Genomic DNA, 18,665 nt, shown 5'->3' with positions numbered 1-18,665 from the left:
GCTTACTAAAACTCTTAGAAGAATCTGAGAATATATTCCTTTCCCCTGAAGAGAAACACACTAATGCATGTGGTTTGTTCGAGGTTTTTTTTTTTTTTTTTTTTTTTTTTTTGAAAACAAACACGTCACAATCTGCATCAATCAGCAACATGAACAGATTAATTGCCCAGATATTAAAGTGCTAAATGCATTTGCCATGTGGTGCCATGGATTGCCTTTCCAGGGGAAACTTCTACCTGTCTAATTTCTGAATAGATGGAGAAGTCTTTAGTCCACCTGGACTGGGCACAGCAATATTTCAGCCTTACTTGCAGCAGCTCTAGTGAATATATTTAACTGCATCGGAAATGGTTAAATGAACTCTGTATCTATAAGATCCTAAAAAGTCTTGAATGGAGGATTCTGCAAAGACAGTGTTATGAATTATGTGCTTCTCTTTCCCTCACTTCTCTGCCTGTGCTAGACAGCTCCCTGAAATCTCCTGAAGGAATCAGGCAGTGACATACCATTAAAATTCAACTTTTACCAGGGGTGAACTTGAACAACACCAAAAGCAATAAGTATGCAGCAAGGAGTAAAAAGAGCATTGTTTTTTCACAGCTTATTCAGTTATTGATCTTTCAGTGATCTCCATTGCTTTCTTAGGAAACTGATAAGCTTGAAACTGGACCTCGACCCCCTCAGCTTCCTTAATGCTGAAGGGAAGGGCTTCCCATGGCCACTCAGGAAGCCAGTCAATAGCAGGGCAGTTAACTATGGCTGGGAAGTTCCCAGCTCATGCTCACAGCATGGCACTGACTGGACAGGAACACAGGACAATCTGCAGAGAGGAGGGAGAGAACAGGGAAAGAAAAGAATCACAGGGCAAGTTGAGGCCATCAAAGAGAGGTGTGCAATGAACCATGGTCCAGCACCAGCCAGTACACAGCTGAGACTCCAAGCCAAAATTGGCAGCCAATAATCTTTGTCAGCAACCTTGGGTAAATAGGTTTTGCTCCTTTTCTCTTGTACAAACATGGCATTTTGCAGCTTCCTTCTGCTCTCTCCATGTTGGTATCAGTTTCTTAGTTTGATAGCTATAGATGGTAAGGCAGGCACAGCTACTGGCTGGCATGCAGAGAGCCAGAAGGTGCACCTTCAGCTGGTCATGGTGACAGAAACCCTGTAACTGAGTAATTGAGTTTCTAAATCTGTTCAAGACTCTTTATGTGCAGTGCGACCCTTCTAAAAGAGCAGGAAAAAAAAGGAGATTTGGATCTTAGCTTGCATGGGAATTTTAAAGGATCATTCTTAATAAAAATGGAAAGAGATGTACAAAAAGAGTAGGCCAAAATATTCAAGCCAAAATAAAAGTGTGACTGGGTCTTGATATCACCAGGTCTACACAAAGCAGCTCACATTTGAGAAGGAAGGGTTATTCTAGTCCTCAGCTGATTCTGTGAACCTACTTACTGCAGTTAGCACACACTTTGGCCATTGTATATGCTTTTGGTTAATTTGTAAAATGCAGACATCAGGCTGTTAAGACAGAAGAGGAGCTTCTTACTAAAGGAGCTATTTTTATTGTACAGGGCCTCTCAAACCATATGTCACTGATGTTGTTAATTCCAACAGAAAACATCCAAAAAGTTTCAGAAGGGTTTATAACTTGTCCAACAACCACAAGAACCAGGAGAGCCCAGTCAGGCATGCCAGGGAAGTGACAAGTTTATTCTTCCTTTAGGCTACTTGGAAATTGACATTCCTATAAGAGAAAACTGGATAAGGAAGAAGAGCAGAAAATTGAAAGAAAAGAAGTAAAAAAAAAGGAAGCAATGAAAGGAAGCGCTAGATCCTAGCTCAATACTTCTCTGAGTTTTAAAGCAGTCAGAAGAGATAAAGTGATGAGGAGATAGTAACAATGGAAAATGGTTCAATGGTATCTGGAAAGAAGATAAAATGGAAGATGGAAAAGAACTGCCACTATCTCATAGTTTCTAAAAATACGTATTTGCACTAGAAAACACAAGACAGGAATTTATGCAAATAACCTAGATAGTAGAACCAAGTCAAACAAAGAATACCCAATTTGTCCAGGAATGTTACAAAGATGAGCTTAAGGTACAGAAGAAATCATCTACTTTGACTGTTTGAAGAGGCAAATGGCAGAAACGCTCATGTAGAATTCCAGCCAAGTGGTGAAAATGATACTGAAACTGTACAAAGACACAGAAAGATCTTGAAATCTACTGCTGATGATAAAGATCAGCATACACAGAAGAAACAATCAAAAAGATACAAGAATAAATGGTCTCTACCACAAAACTCTGAATCAGAGAAGAAGAGAAAATGTAGGGGAAGAATCTGCTAGGTCTGTTTCTCGACTCTTGAACATTGAGTTCTCTGAATTTAGCTCTTGGTTACATTATGTATCCTTCAGTTAGATGTTTCTCCCCGTGTCACCTCATTTTCTGAAAAAAATTCTATGTTCAGTTGTAATACCAAGACCCACGGTGAGCAGTGTTGAAGCTCAGGGAATCTAATTTTCTCTTCTTTATTCCTCTAGTGGTCATCTTCTCAGACTTGCACACCATCCCTGGTATGGCAGTAGCAGCAATGGAGAGCCTGGAGAGATCTGTCCCTGCTTTGATGTGTTGCTCCAAGTGCCCTTGCTGTAGCAGTAGTGCCAAACTGAATCTATCACACCTCCAAAGCTGCAAACCATACACAGACTTGCTTGAAGTTTCATCTGCTACACCCTCCTACGCTCCTCACACTGCTCATATTTGGACTTAACTCTCTAAGTACTGGACTGCAAGAAGAGTTCAAATCAAAGTCTTGGGTTGTTTGCCAAAAAAAAACAAAAAAAAAAAAAAAGAATTTAGTGTTTTCTTTAGTCTTATATCGTAAGTAATATTTTAATCTCCCTAAATATTGAAAAATTGTTTGTATGGAATGATTACTGTTTATATCAATCTGATGCTGAACTTTAGGGGAGAGGATGATTTCCCTATCCAATGTAATTTGTTAGGAGTGATTTAGAAGAATTACTTGTATATATAAGGAGCTGCATTAGTTTATATGACCTGCAGACACTTGAGAAGGAAATACTGGGCTTTTAGGATTGTTTACTTTAAACCTTACTCTAGCATCTAAATTCTAGATTTACTAAGTGGTACCCAGAACTCCTCTGTTCTCTCCTTGCCCTTGGCAGATTTATTCAAATGGGTAAATACAAATTTACAAGTACAGGTTTACAAAGTAGTAGGTAACAATTGAATTAAACTGTTACAAAGGCTAAGAAGAGAGAAAGTAGATGAATTCTGCAAAACTGGATTCTAGCAACCTTACAGGGAATGAAGAGAAATTATCAAATCCAATAAAAATGTAGTAATAGGTAAAATGAATTTCTTACACAAAATCTTCATAGTTTATTGTGACAGGATGAAGTGTAGAAGAACAATTTCTTAATCATTTAATAAATTACTTCTTGGAATATCTGGCCCTAGAGCTCAAACTGTGACATATTATTCAAAATTTCCATTATTTTTCCTTAAACACATAGCTAAGTATTTACTATACTGTATTGTTAGGCAGGAAATTCCAGCACAGCCCTGGATATAATATAATACCCCGATTAGATAACTATCTATTTGTTAATTACTTTTTGTGAACAAAAATATAGGATACCGCATATACTTGAAAAGGTAGTCACAAAAAGAATGTAACCAGATCCTGACCACAGCATAACCCTTCTTTCTCCTTTAGCTTTAGTGAAGTTTGGTAAATTCACACCAGGCATAGATTTGATATGGCATGTTTTCAGGGTTCATTTGCATTGTCTCCAGTGAATTCCCTATACTACAAAGGACCTTGTACACTGCTTGCTTTGCACACAGAATAATGAAGATGCCATGTGATCTGCTAGCAAGAGAGCTATGAAGAAAATTGAGTAATTATTACCGACTACATTTTACACAATCTTTGCATAAGCAAGAAGGTCTTATTTTGAAAACATTTCTCTTTTGTCCAAGCCATACATTACAGTTTAATTTGACAGAGGGAAAAAACCCAAAGAATAGGAAACTCTTCATGTAAAAAATTGAGAATGTCTTGCAGGACAACCAGGATATAAATATCTCAATGAAGATATTTCATCTAGAAATAGAAAAATGTAGTAAGTTCTTGATAGACACATCCCTTTCTTTGAGGATTTTTGAGATTTAAACACACAATGGAGTAATGAAGACTATCATTGTGGAAAAAAAGCACCATTATCTTGTGAAATCAGTATCAACTTCCGTGTAGCATTCACCGCTCCCATGAACACAAGCCCCCTGTTTTCTCAAGTGTCAATTTGAGCCTCACACATGTCACTCTCACTACAGATGTGCATCTTACACTGTATTTTTTGGCTCAGCCTCCTCCTGCTCATCTCAAATATGCAGGCCCTCCAGGTTCACTAAGTGCTTCGAACAGAGCAAGACAGAAAAGCAAACAGCACCTTGGCACATACTTGGCCACTGGTCTGATGGGGCCCATCCTATTTAACTGTTAGTGCACTCATGGTTTTCCCATATGAAACTAAGCAGTGCTGTGTCAGGAATCAAGAGCTGCACAGACCAGGAATTAGTCCTGACCAGCTCTATGCCACCACCATCATTTTGTGAGCAGAGCATGGGAAAAGCTAAGCCATATGGATACCAGCCTTTTCATCCTACTAGTCCTCAGGACCACAAAATGCCCTTCATAATTTTACTAATACAGATGTATCCTTAAAAGTCAGCTCTCTGAGTGCTCAAGAGATGGCTGACATCCAAATCAGAAAAGCCTGGAGCTATTCATACAGAAACAGGAACTCTGTAAGAGCCTGCCAACAGAAGAAACAGATGTTTTCTGTGCTACAGAACTTAGAAATCCTTGATAGCTACTCCCCACTGAATCAAACAAAACAAACAACAAATAATAAACCAAAACCAAAATCCAAAACAAATCTGGGGTCAGTATTAGTTTAACATAGAACCATAAACCCTAAAAACAGTTCTTGTTGGCTGTGATTTAAGCACTCAAGCAGATAGATGTGTATTTATGCCCTCAAAGGAAAAGCTATGACAGCTGGCCAAAACTGAGCTCTGATGGGGCTTCACAAGTTCCTCTCAGATTCACAGATAAAAATAGATGTTCTGTCAGTAGCAAGACTGACAGAAAAGGCTAATGTGTCCTAATGAAAGAGGATTTGGAAATGAAAGACAATAATTTAAAAGAAAAGTAATCATAAAAATATGGAGAAGATTGCCTGTGGCAATGCAGGACACCCACTCTACCTATGTTTGACTTTAATTCTGGTTGAAGCATGAAATTACTGTACTACTAAATTCCATAGAAAATGGGAGCCAGCTAAATCCTGACAGGACTATAGAAGAGGAGACCATTATAAGGATGTGATGACCGAAGTAGTCATGCCAAGTTGGAAGAAAATTGGAGAAATAGCATTCCTCTAAAACTAGAAAATTTAGTTCTTAGTGCTGGGACTTCACAACAACCACTGAGAGACTGTAAACTTCACATGATGAAAATATACTATGAAGAAACTTGCTCAAGGATGGAGAAGCAAGTATTTGAAGTATCCAACAGCAGTTCATGAAGAAAACTGGCTGCACATGGACTGAATAACAGAGATTCAGTTCAAAAGAAAAATCATTTAACATGTCTGACTTTGTAATATATAGTAATGTTTAGGAGCGCTGAGGAGACTGAAGTGAGAACCTGGAAAACATGCAAAGATGAAATGCTGCAAAGAGTATACTTACTGTAAAGAGTTAATTTGAGGTTATGCTTGTGTCGGGCATGAGGGCTACCAGGCATTTAGGTATGGTGTTCACATCTTTGGGGAAATGCTGAAAGTTACCATGATCAATTAAGTAAAGTAAAGCAAAGTAAAGTAAAGCAAAGTAAAGTAAAGCAAAGTAAAGTAAAGCAAAGTAAAATCAGATGGAGCTCCAGAGACAGCAAGACTGACTGATCTCATCACATTTATGCTTTTGAGAAATAATGGCTTCTTCTGGCCTTTGCTTTTTCAAGAAATTTTCGTGATGTGCAGAGTATTTAAGAGTGATTACTGCATAGTAAATTTTGGAACCCAAGTAAATCACTGAGCTTCAGAAATGCCTCATCTTGTGTGTGCCTTAGAGCCATCAGCACATTAACATCTACAGTGTTCATCAACTTTGTTTGCTTGAGCATCATTCTTCCTCTATAATTTATTTCATAATTTGCTTTGAAAGGTTTTGAAATTCTCAGGTGCCTATCAGATACCCTTCAGTTGTGGACCCATATTTATAATGGTGGAACCCATTGTCTTCACCTGACATACTTTCAACATAAATTTGCACCATGGTGTGTTCTCGGTACATGGACAGCAGAAATGATTGCAATGTCCAGATTGAAAACAAGCAAAACAAAACCAACACAAAGCCAAAGAGATTCAAAGAATAGCACTCTGTAGTTTTGGTTCCTGAGCTACTGATTCCTCAGCATAAACAGAACTACAGGATGTAAGATTATAAGAGAGCTCAAGAGAAAATGTGGCTTAATGTTGGATGTTGATTTTTCTGAAATGAAATGGAAAAATGAGACTGTATCACTTCACTGAGCTTTAACATTATGAAACTGTCTGAATTCACCCTTTTGTTCTCTTTCACATTATATTAGTCATTTATTCTTTAAATCTAGGGAAATGAGGAGGTGATAGGTCACCCTGCACTAACTAAAATTTCATATAGATATCTAGCAGTGTGTTAACTCATGAAATTTATGTCTCCTTCAGTACTATAATGTCACTACTTTGCTTCCCTGCAACATGAATAGGTATCTCCTGTTCTTGCCTCCAGAAGTGCTAATTTGCACAGTAGGGGACTGATGAAATTGTTGCAAGGTAAAAGGAATTTGAAAGCTGGCTTTCAAAAAGCCCTTAAAAAGAAAAGAAGACAAAAAAAAAAAAAAAAGGAAAAGAAAGAAAAGAAAATAAGAAATTACTTTGGGAATAAGGAAAACATAAAGGGTAAAAATGTGAAAGGAGAAAATGAAGAGAAGTATTAGAAATAATTTTTTCCCGTCCTTTCTTAAAAAATATACAAATGCAATAGTAATGAAACAGAGACAAATAGCACAGTCAGAAAGAAAAATGCAGAAGGTAAGCACCACTACTGACCATGTCTCTGAAGTTTGTAAAATAGAAAACTATACAGAATACGTCACACTAGATTGTATACAAGTCTCCATTGGCCTTTAAGATGCAAAATTAATTTTTGGAATGAAGAAGTAATAGCAACAAAATTAGAGTTAGGATGGAACTTCAGTAAAACTTAAGCAGGATTGGAAAAAGAGAAGAAGGTGGGGGGAGAAAGAGAAAGTGGTATGTTATAAAATATAAGAACTTGCTAAAAACTCATAGTCAAATCAGAATGCTCTTTAGACCAGTGGTGGTTAAACACCTCAGAAAATTAAGAAATAGAGCCTGCATAGGAGATCACCATAGAATAATCTGCTATAGGAAGGCTCTTCCAGTCCCCGATCAAGCAGATAATTTTAATACAGTAAGTATGAAGAATATATCCCTTTCAAAGCATTCTCATTCTTAAGGGTTAATGGTTTTCAGACTTCTCATTTTCTTATCACAGATATTTCAGATGATGAGTGAATTGAAGCCTACCTAACCTGAAAGTTCCTAAAGGTGCCACTGCAAAACCAGTTTTCCTAGCTACTGCTTTCCAGCTCTCAGGTGAGAACTACAGTTTCCCTCCAAAGGAGTGTCTCTAAAACAGAGTTTAGGAGAGACATTTGTTGCAATTATGCTATCGTGTTTTGTGTATTGCTAAACAGTTTTAAATTTGAAAACACCTACAGATAGACTTTATTTTTCCAGTTTTATATGACATAGGAAAAGTAGAAAGAATTAAAATATTCTGTGAAATCACTAGGAAAAGTAGAAAGAATTAAAATATCCTGTGAAATCATTCTGTGAAATCATTAGGAAAAGGAGAAAGAATTAAAATATTCTGTGAAATCATTTGTGCAAAAGTTTAAGAGTTGAGTACACATAGAGAATTACTATGTGTATAAGCAGGAAGAGTATTTACAACTGCATTAACAGCACCACAGACTCCTCATGAGCACCTTCTCTCTGAAATGCCTCATCATGTCCAAGACATGAAACTAAGACGCAGAGCAGCTGTGTGACTTTCCTATGAACAGGCAGGAAGTCAACAGCCAGATCTACGAGCAAAATTTGGTGTACACCAACCTCCACACAGGCAGGTTATTACAGGGGCAACACAGGAGAGGCAAATTCGGTGCCACACTTCAACAAATAAGCTTTCAAGAAAAGTATGCCAACATATGCTGGGTTATGAGATAACTGAAATATGTTGCTATTTTGATCAGCTCATCACTGTTTCTTGCCCCTGTGAAATATGCCTTACATTCTACTGCAGCCACAGCCTCAGGAATCACCTCGAGGAGTATTCACTGATGTCCATCAAGCCCATGGCTAACACTTCTTTTCTAACTCCTGCAATTATGACCTTCATGTCTTCATCACTGAACAGATCTGGAACCTCTCCTGTGAAAAGACAAAGGGGTAGGTAGCACGTGACAAATAATCTTCTACATGGTATTTAGCCCAATGAGGTTTAAGCACATAACCAGAGCTACAGTATGATGTTACATGTATCTAGTAACAAAACAGTCTGATCCTTCTCCCTATGTCATTTTGCCTAAAAGGACTATTCTTTTTTTTCTTTTTTTAAGGGGTAGGAAACAACTTTGTTTTGAATTTTCCCTGATAGGAAGTTCACTTCTAAATTATGTTTCCCTCAGAATGGTGGTTCTCTTTTTCACAGGCTGTTTAAATTGTTTACTAGTCTGGTTGCAAAAGTAAATATAACTTTACAAAAAATCTTTCAAGATACACTCCAACTGTCCAGAGGTGCATTTTTTTCTTCCATCTTATCCCCACACCCCCACATTCAGAGTCCAGATTTTCTAATCTTCAAAACATGGGTGAAGCTTCATTGCTACATGCTACACTTGTGCAGTCATGGTGACATTGCTTGAAATTAGTGAAATCACACCAAAGCAAAAACAACATTAAGTCAAAGGGACATCCTCATTTCCCCCCAAATCAATGCACTTTTGCATGATAAGCCTTAGGACTTTGTCTCCTCAACAGGCCATGCTTTCTTAACCAAGTTTGACTCAATGCTCAGGTTGGATGTCTTGACATGGCCTCTCTAAAATCTCTCCCTACAAATACCTGAAAGAGAAACAATCTCTTTAAAGTTCAATGAAAACACAGATCATTTGTCATTGGAAAAGATCTTTCAAGAAATTTGTTGGTTTAATCACCTGATGCCAACAAGTCATTAATCAGCACAAGAAAGCATTCATCTGGAACTTGAGCATCTGTCAGCAAAAACACTGTGGGCATGTTCTTGGCACCCGTCTTGATGTACAAACTGGCAAGATCTACCTGTAAGGAAAGGAGGCAATCACTCATATTCTGTTAAAATGTTGATACAGAAAAAGTGTGAAATGCACGTTTGTGGTGGCAACACATTGCTGACTTCTCCTTACTTTTCTTCAGTTTATTTACATATCATTAATTCGCTGTATAACATCCAAAATGAAATCCAGTTTGCTGTTTTTTCCCCTATATCAGACACTGAAGTTTTGATATCATCTGGTGGTAAAGATTGAAGAAATCTCCCCGTGAATGTACTAAAAAGGGATATTGCAGCCATGAAGAATGAATCTCCCATCAAGAACAGCCATTACCATACCAAAAATATGTGGGAAGAATCAGATGAAAGAATCAGATCCATTTAAAATTCTGATTTTCTGAAAGATCTTTTTTTTTTTTTTTTTTGTTAGTGAATTTATTTAGGAAAGCTTTCTTATCTGCAAAAAACCCCAACAAAACTGAGGTGTGCACTGCTGCCCTGAGGGAGACATGGTGTGGGACCATGTGGAATGCTTTTTGGCTTGGGTTTCCAGAAAGAAACCAGCTCACATCAGTTGCATTTGAGTGTGACCACATTTGAAATACAGAATAAGGTCAATGTTGGCTGTTATGACCAAGCTGTCACAAAAGCTAGTAAAGCAAATCTTCAGACTTGTTAACAGAGGCTTAGAAATTTTCCTGCTTGGAAACAGCAGGGAGGAAATGACCGCGTAAGTCCACATCTTACACTCACCTAGTTTGACCAGGGAAAGAGGGCACAAGAAGTTAGACACCATGAACACATTGAAGAGCATGCTACCTTTTTCAAAGCAGAACAGCATCTACCTTCCCCTGAAAACCAGAGACTGCGAAAGCCTTGAGCTACACACGCCGTGGTAGTTTGGCCCTGGACCAAGGTAACAGAAGTGCTTTTTGGGGGCTGGCATCCACCAAATTTGGCCACAATCAGATCCTTATTCAGCAACATCTGAGATTCAGAAATATTGCTTGTCCACACAGAGTGAAACCCAAAATGTTCCCTCCTTTGCTGTTTGCTCACATAGGGCTCAGCCTTGCAAGGTCTGTAAACCTGAAAAAGCATTTCACTCAATTACATTCCTAATCTTTGCGTATGGACAGTTTAGGTGACTAAAGGACTCACATGCAACAAGAACAAAATTTTCTCCTATGTTCACCCACTTCAACTTTACATCCCTAAACCAATACATGTTCAATGACACACAAAAATTTATAAGAAATCACTAACTATAAACACCAGAACTCCAACCATATCCTTGTAACATGTGAAGCAGCTGCCTTGGAAAAAGTGGACAAACTACTAAAATTCTGTGAAGTATATAAGGGGACAGACACTAAAATATATTTTGACCACCCAGTTTTCAAAAATAAAGAAAAGAGGTATAGCTGGAAACCACAGGAACCATAGGAGTTGTTAGTGTAAATTCCACTGTTTTGCCTGTGATTTTATCAAGCTTGTGCAACAACAAAACACATTCTTGAAGTGGTGAACTCAACAGACTAAAATAATATCCATTAGTTTACCCTGAGGCCCTGGTTTCTTCTGTGTAATTTGGAAAACCTCCAGGGAGCAGATGTATCCTGCCAGCCCAGACAAGCTCTGTTTACTACCTACTCCAATCAGAAGTTCGTAACCCCTAGAAGCTTGCAGGATAGGACTGATTCAGCACCTGATGACAAAACATCAATAAAGTAACAGTAACATAAAGTAACTTCAACAACCTTCTCAGTGAAGTTCCTCAATTCCTTTTAATTGCACCAAGCCTTCTACCCTTCCCCTGTTTCTTTTTTTTTTTGTCTGTTTTTAAGATAATGTTCTCCTGACACCTAAAGGTACATTATCTTCACCTCAGCATTTGCTATTGCTTGCAATATTCGAGCAAGTGCAAAGAAACGTTCTTTTCCTTTATCAAATATTGAAGGTCTGCCATAGCTGCCTGGTTATACATTCTTTACACTGAGGTGCTCTAAAGCATCCCACCAGGAATCTGATGGGCTCTGACTGAACTCAGAACAGAGACCCAGTGAACTTGAAGGGAGGTTCACTGGGCTGTAGGAGCACGAGAGAATTTCACATCTGGCCGTTTGCACCAGAAAGGCCAAAGGACAATGAATCACTTAATGACAAATCTGCATCAAACTTTAATTAACTCTTGGAATATCTGTCCCAGACTAATTAAAGCATGTTTTATTTGCTGATCATAGAATACCATAGGAGGAATGAGGCCAGATGAGGACTCGCCCCAAAATTAGATGAGATCTAATTGCTAAAATTTTGAAATGTGTGTATTGAGGTAATTCCTCCCACAGAAAACCATGTTTGAGACATTGAAAGAAATCTCTTGTAGTTTATATTCTAATAATTTATATAAACATCTAAAATTATTTTCAACATTTCATTTTTTTAAATCAGATGCAGATTCTAAGGGATGAAAGACCAGAGCTTAGAGACAGCAGGTTGGGCCTTTTGCTTAATTTTTCCTACATGTATCAATGAGATACCCCTTCATTCTCTTTATGTCTCATACCACTAAAAAAATTATTGAAAAAAGCCTTGAAAAAAAAAAATTGATAAGAACCTTCTTAAATAAAGGTAAAATGTGTCTAATCTGGATGCATCTAATAAACAGCTAAAAACCTGTACAACCAAAACATTACTGGAAGCCAATTCTCTTTGACTTCACGGTAGAATTTTGTCAGCCTTATTCATGATTTCATAATGGATCCATAAAAAAAAAAAAAAAACATAAAAGGTTTTGGTGTAAGAAAAAACTTACAGGATTTGATTTCATAACCACTTTTCCAGGACTGCCAAACTGTAAGCCTACGACACCCTGCCACTTTGTTTGCCAAACTGAGATACCACTCTCAGTCATTAGACTTTAAAGAGAAGATAATAGCTTACCAACATTTTCAAGCAAAACTAGCGATACCTGAGAAGGCGTCTGTCTGCAGCTCTGATGATTATCACATCAACCTCTAAATCAGCATTAAAAAAAAAAAAAACAAACCTACAGTCCCTATGAAAGGTCCTCAGGATTATCTTTGAAATTTAAGCATATCTTTAATCCTCTTGGAGTGAAACTCCTACAATAGATTGCTTTGTCAAGAGTGCCTTCTCTTATATAGCTCATCTGATTATGTGCAAAGTGAAAACCGAGGACACTGAAATCCTAGTAGAACTCACTGAGAAGAAAAGTTTGTGTGCAAAAACATTTGACACTGCAAATAATACAAACCGCTTCAACAAAGCTAATCTCTGCCAGCAGGGGCCTCTGTCTCTTTCTGGAAATCACTGATATTACACATGACCAAAGTGATGGTATCTGTTGAAGAAAGATTACAAATAATGACAAGGAACAGCAATGAAGTCTGTGCCTCACTTAGTCAGCAAAATCTTCATCTTCTGAAAACTGTCTGGTTTTCTTCTGGGCAGGAAAACAAAGCAAATGTAGTAAATCAGATTTTAGAAACGGAAGCTGAGATTTGGAACCATGATGGGTACTAAGATATTGCCTGACATGAGAAAAACAAATTACATTAAACTGAAGTAAGGTAAGCATACATATGAAAAAAAAAGGTATGGATAAATAAAGTAAATCTATGATGACACTTAGAAGTGTTGGCTTGTTTAGATTTAAAATGTACAAGGCTGGGCAGCAAAGCAACTCCAGGTCTGCCATGCATTACTGTATGCTTAAGGTATTGTCTTTACTTCAAGCTAATCTAATTTTAAAAGCATTTTCCCTTTCTTGAAAATGAAAGACAAATATTGCTTTTCTTATAAAGGCCTGCTACATCATTAACTAATTAAAAGATAAGGCAAACTATCTGCAGCATTATAGATTATCTTTCCAGCCTCAGAAAATAAGTTGTGTTAATTCCTGTGGAGTGCAAAAAAACCCCAGTGAATCTCTGTTCAAACAAACAAAATGGAGGTTATTTTTAACACTGAGCCACAATCTTCTCTTCCATAAGGGCACCAACAAAGTCCATTTATCAGCTCTGCTGATCCATGGTGCCCTGCATAAACCTTCCATTAAGAGTGTTACAAGTTTGCACTGCAACAAGCCCTGAACAGCAAAAAGCAATGACTTCATGCAAGAACAGCATCATGATGGATTACATGTTCCCTTTAGAAACATTCCAGTTACACCCACTGCATGGCACCTCAGACAAGGCTGGGCTCACAGAAGAAGGCCTGTCATTGTAGCTCCCTAGAAACTCCTTGAGTAGCTCCCCACTGCTACATAGAGTTCCAATAAATAAGACCTGTCACCATTCAGTTTTAACTTGTTGGCATAAGGCAAAATACTTTCTAGCTACCAACATACCTCAAAATACTTGTCTGTAGTATCCATCACCATTTTATAACAGAAATTACAGTCTTTGCTTTCCACTAGTTTATCCCCATAGACATGTGCTGACTCATGACCAGAGATAATAAATATCATTTGGTTGCTGTAAGCACTTGGGTGTAGCAAACAAAATACCCTAAAGATAAAAAATATTTTCTTTTGTAGTGTTGTCATCTGGCATCAAAACAGAATGTCTTAAGGAGGACTAACTGATATATTCTGCAAAGGCATTAGTTATCCTTAGTAGATACCCAGCAGACATCATGCTTGAATCTAAATATTCTTGAACATGAACCAGGATGTCTCTAAAATGAGTAAGTTCTCCAGCCAGTTGAACAGGCAAAATATAGTTAAAACAAATGTCTGCTCTCCACTCACTGGCACACTTAGATAGGCCATTATGGCTTGAGGCTCCAGGACACACAGAAACATCAGCACTACCAGGACCTTCCATGGTCACTAGCCCTGTTTTTCAATATTGCTCAAGGAAACAGGACAGAGGTCATCATGAAAAAATTAGCACTTTCTCAACTGTCACCTCAAACCTCCTTCTTTCACAACTTCCATGCCAGGAGAGATGCAAACATGCATGATGGGCCTGTGCAACCCCACCAAAACAAGTTGTGTGGTGTACAAGAGGACCTGACAAGTCCTTGCCTCCTTGCCTTCACAGTGATCCATGGGGTGGGCAGACAAAAAAAAAATTCTGTGAAAGAACAGAGCTGCACTCTAAGGAACAGGAAAGCAGATAAAAACAAACCAGGATCAGACTCACATGTCTTTACAAGAGAAGGCAGGATTTGCTGACCCTATTAAATCCTTCCCTCTGTCTTGAATCTCAGCTCTGGTGTTCAGCTACCCTTTGAAAACTCTACTTAATGGAAAGGGTTGTCAAGCCCTGTAACAGGATACCCAGGGATGTGGTTGAGTCACCATCCCTGGAAGCATTTAAAAGATGTGTAGATGTGGCGCTTAGGTACGTGGTTTAAGGGCGGACATGGCAGTGCTAGACTAACAGCTGGTGTCATTCATCTTAGAGGTCTTTTGCAACCTAAATGATTTTGTGATTTTCAGAGCTTCTTCAATCTCCGTTTTGTTCTACCTGGTCTTCCAAAAGTTGTTTTACCCTTTGAAAGGTTGACCTTCTCTTCTCAAAAACCAACCAACCAAAAAAATCAAGCACAGCAAACTTTGCAAACCATTGTTCTACTTCCACTAAATACATTTTCTGTCTCAGCTTTCTACCCATCTGATCTACCTGACCATGCTCACTTTAGGGCAGGGACTATCTTCTACTTTGCAGTAGAAGATAGAAAAAGCAGAAAAAGCATCTGTTATTCACCAGTCCACCATCCAATGTCCATCATTAGATTGTAAGGATCAGCAATAATAGAGTGTTGTCAGGTACACGAGCCCCTGATATAAACCTGAAAGCCATTGGAGAGGTCTCTCATTTTAAGGATGCAGTGGAACCTCATATTAGTTGCTGCGAAGTTTTGAATCCTTGCCTGGTAAAGACATATGTCTGCCTGTACTATGGCTCAAATATTCTTGATTATTGCTGGAACAAAAGCTTGTTGCTGGAAGTGGAAACAAACTATCTTTCTGTAGATGGTAATCAGGGAATATGAAGAAAGGAAGTTGGAGGCAAATACTGCAAAATGTCCCTGAAAATAAAAAGGGAAAAGGAGATGAAGATTCTCTAGCATCAGACAGCAGATAAGAGTCAATGAAGTGTTAAATGACTAGACAGCCTGGTGAGCATACAGCTACTTTTGTGTCACAGAAAATGCTTCATTTCTAGCCTCATCCTTGATGCAGTTCCACAGCAGTTGCATGTCTGGTTAGGAGCCCCAAGGGCACAGCTGACAGGTGGATGACCACATGAGACTGCAATTCAGGGAACTCTCAATGTCATAATAAATTTAGTGTGTCTCTTTCCATTTAGCTATAAGAACAGCAAGATTTTCAACCTGTACTAAATTTCAAACACTATATTTTCTCCTATTCCCTTTCACCTGCTACCTATTGTAGTGTAAAGCTAAATAGTAATTATTTCATGTATTAAATACAGGATTGCTATAACAGGACACTTCAAACCCTAGCTGGAGCTTGATAATGAAGCTGCCAGCAGCTGGATTAATAAAGGCAACATACTGAAAATTATGAATTTCTTTAATAGTTAGATTCTGCCTATTGTAACTGAGAAAGAAAATGTAACTTGATTAATATTAGTGACAAAACACTGAAGCACTGTATATTTCCAGACTTAACCTCAGTTGAAGAATCAACAGTTCTGTCCTACAGGAAATCTGGAATACAAATATCCATGGAAGTATCAAATTAGGATTGACATTTTAAAATTAAGAATAATCACACATTTTCTAGCACATAATATTTTGTTCAAAATTTCTGTTGCAATGAAGATACCACATTTTTACAAAGCTTCTGATGATAAAGGGTTTTTTTGTAATGAAACTGGCTCCAAACACACTTGAAAAGTAAAGCATGGTCAAAAGAAGTACAAATCAGTTTCAGAATGCACACAATCATCACTCACTACAGATTAGAGGAAAATTAGCTGATCTCAATAAGAAAAAAACCAGCAAAGATCAACATGGAGTATGAGGGGGCATGATCCTCTATTTGCTGTGTTATCCAATACTCTTTCTGGCTCTCCAGATGACACAGCTCCTGATGAATTAAAAGGAGGCCACCTAAAAAGTGGATAGATAAAATAAAATAAAATAAAATAAAATAAAATAAAATAAAATAAAATAAAATAAAATAAAATAAAATAAAATAAAATAAAATAAAATAAAATAAAATAAAATAAAATAAAATAAAATAAAATAAAATAAAATAAAATAAAATAAAATAAAATAAAATAAAATTTCTAAAAGGGCTCTGAATTGCTGGAAATTTGTATTCTTTTTGTCCAAATGGGAAGAAAATCTTGTTTCTTTAGATGTTAGTACACACATCAACTAGGACAAGCAGGTCTTTAAAAGAAATACTGTAAAAGGAAAATTCATGAATAATACAGTTATTCCCTGCTCAAATCAACAAATCCTTCCTTCCCAGAACTTCATAAAATAATGCATTCTCTTTCTTTCCATGTGTTTGCAATGAATTTTACTCCATTTTAGAATTCTTAAGTAGTTATATTAAATTCCTGTATGTCATGGTCAGCATTTTTCCTGATTATCGATATGTTTTGTAGATCTGTTTTAAAAATTTTAAATATTTGGCTAGGTTTTGTTTTAAAAGAATTCAAAACAAAGAAGCAACAACCCTTTTAAGCACTAGGGATTTTGAGATCTTAATGCTGAAATCTTTGTGAAAGAATAAAAGGTTTCCTGTCTCAAAAAGAATATAGATTTGGGAAGAAAACAAGAGAGTACTGAGACGCTAGCTTTGCATGTCACCGAAGTAGACCTGACTGATTTCTCCAAGCCAGAGATATTTCAGATTTGACTAGTCACTTCCTTTCTTTTTCTCTTTACATCTTGTTCCTTAACAAGAAATTAAGCTGATACTTGGTGTCATTCCTTCATGGGATGTGGTATGACCTAGTGAAAAAATTTATACAATTCATCTGCATTAAAAGATGCAAGAACAGTAAAAATCATTCAAAATGCTTTCTTTGTAAATCACTTATTTTTTTCATGTCATATAAGATGACATGAAGACATGACATCTGAACAAGAATCTAATACGTATTTATGATAACAGTGGAGTATTTACACAGAATATTGGTCTTCCTGTAACAAATGAACTAAAACACTAATCTGTTGATTTTGGACCTGAAACGTTATATCTACACAAGTTCTGGTGAAGGAATACAATATATTTTAATTGCCAAAAAAAAAAAAAAAATTGTCATTTGGAAAGTAAGAAGGTTGTCACCTACTCTAGGTGGCACTGCCTTGATGTCTTGGACTAGATGATCTCCAGAGGTCCCTTCCAGCCCCAACAGTTCTAAGATTCTGTGATTCTGTAACTACCTAATTTCCCAAATCAACTGAATTGCTTCTATGTTTTTATTCTCATGGCAGAAAAGACTGTTCATTTGAACCAGTATCATAAAGTTTCTATGGATTTTGTCTGCTGTCTTTACAGGTGAAGAAATTGTTGTCCTTACAGGTGAAGAAAACATAGCGGGTTAGAGGCTAAACACCTGCAATTTAGGGAATCAGTTTCTGTATCTCAGCCATCCCTGCTCTCTGTAGTCAATCAGTGGGGCCAGCATCCAGCAGCTCCATCAAAAGCAGCTGAAGGATACTTTCCTTCCAAGACTCCATAGCCCCTTCACTTTCTGCTTCTCTTTTCTAAAACAGTTTATAAACTCCCAGGAACATATGCTTTTCTCTTTAATCAATTAATTTTGAAGCTCTCTGGTTTTTTCTGTGGTTTATGGTTGCCATCATGGACCACAGCACAAAAGTTATACCATAACATTAAGTAAGAAGCAAATGCTCACCAGTGTCCATAATCAATATGCTGTCAAATCATGAGGCTGAGCAATTTAATATCTTATCCACTTCAGACATATTCAAATCACTAATAAAATAGAAAAGTTTCTCATTCTTTTACTAGACCATAGGTGTGACCATGTTCTTCAGTTTTTTTCCAAACATCCCTGAAATATAAAACAAAGGCATAAAAATTATTACCATATGAAACAAAACTGAAATTAAACAAAATCAAGAATTCAAAATCATGCTGGCTGAAATTTATGGAACATTTCACCATGTACAAGGTTGGGTTTTTTTTTTTTTAAGTATTGA

At 37.2% G+C, this 18,665-nt stretch overlaps 1 protein-coding gene across 1 annotated transcript in view; it reads right to left on the bottom strand.

Moving 5' to 3' along the window:
• Positions 1-18,665, bottom strand: part of DNAH11 (dynein axonemal heavy chain 11) — a 94,021-nt gene that overhangs the window by 49,218 nt on the left and 26,138 nt on the right. The window contains 2 exon segments of the mRNA XM_053933734.1: positions 8,491-8,599; positions 9,385-9,508. Coding sequence (XP_053789709.1) covers positions 8,491-8,599; positions 9,385-9,508 — 233 coding nt within the window.

This window comes from Vidua chalybeata, chromosome 1 (assembly GCF_026979565.1).
Source record: "Vidua chalybeata isolate OUT-0048 chromosome 1, bVidCha1 merged haplotype, whole genome shotgun sequence".
In the NCBI taxonomy this organism is placed as follows: Eukaryota; Metazoa; Chordata; class Aves; order Passeriformes; family Viduidae; genus Vidua; species Vidua chalybeata.
Note: the sequence above shows the minus strand (reverse complement) of the source record. Positions and strands in the feature narration are given on the sequence as shown.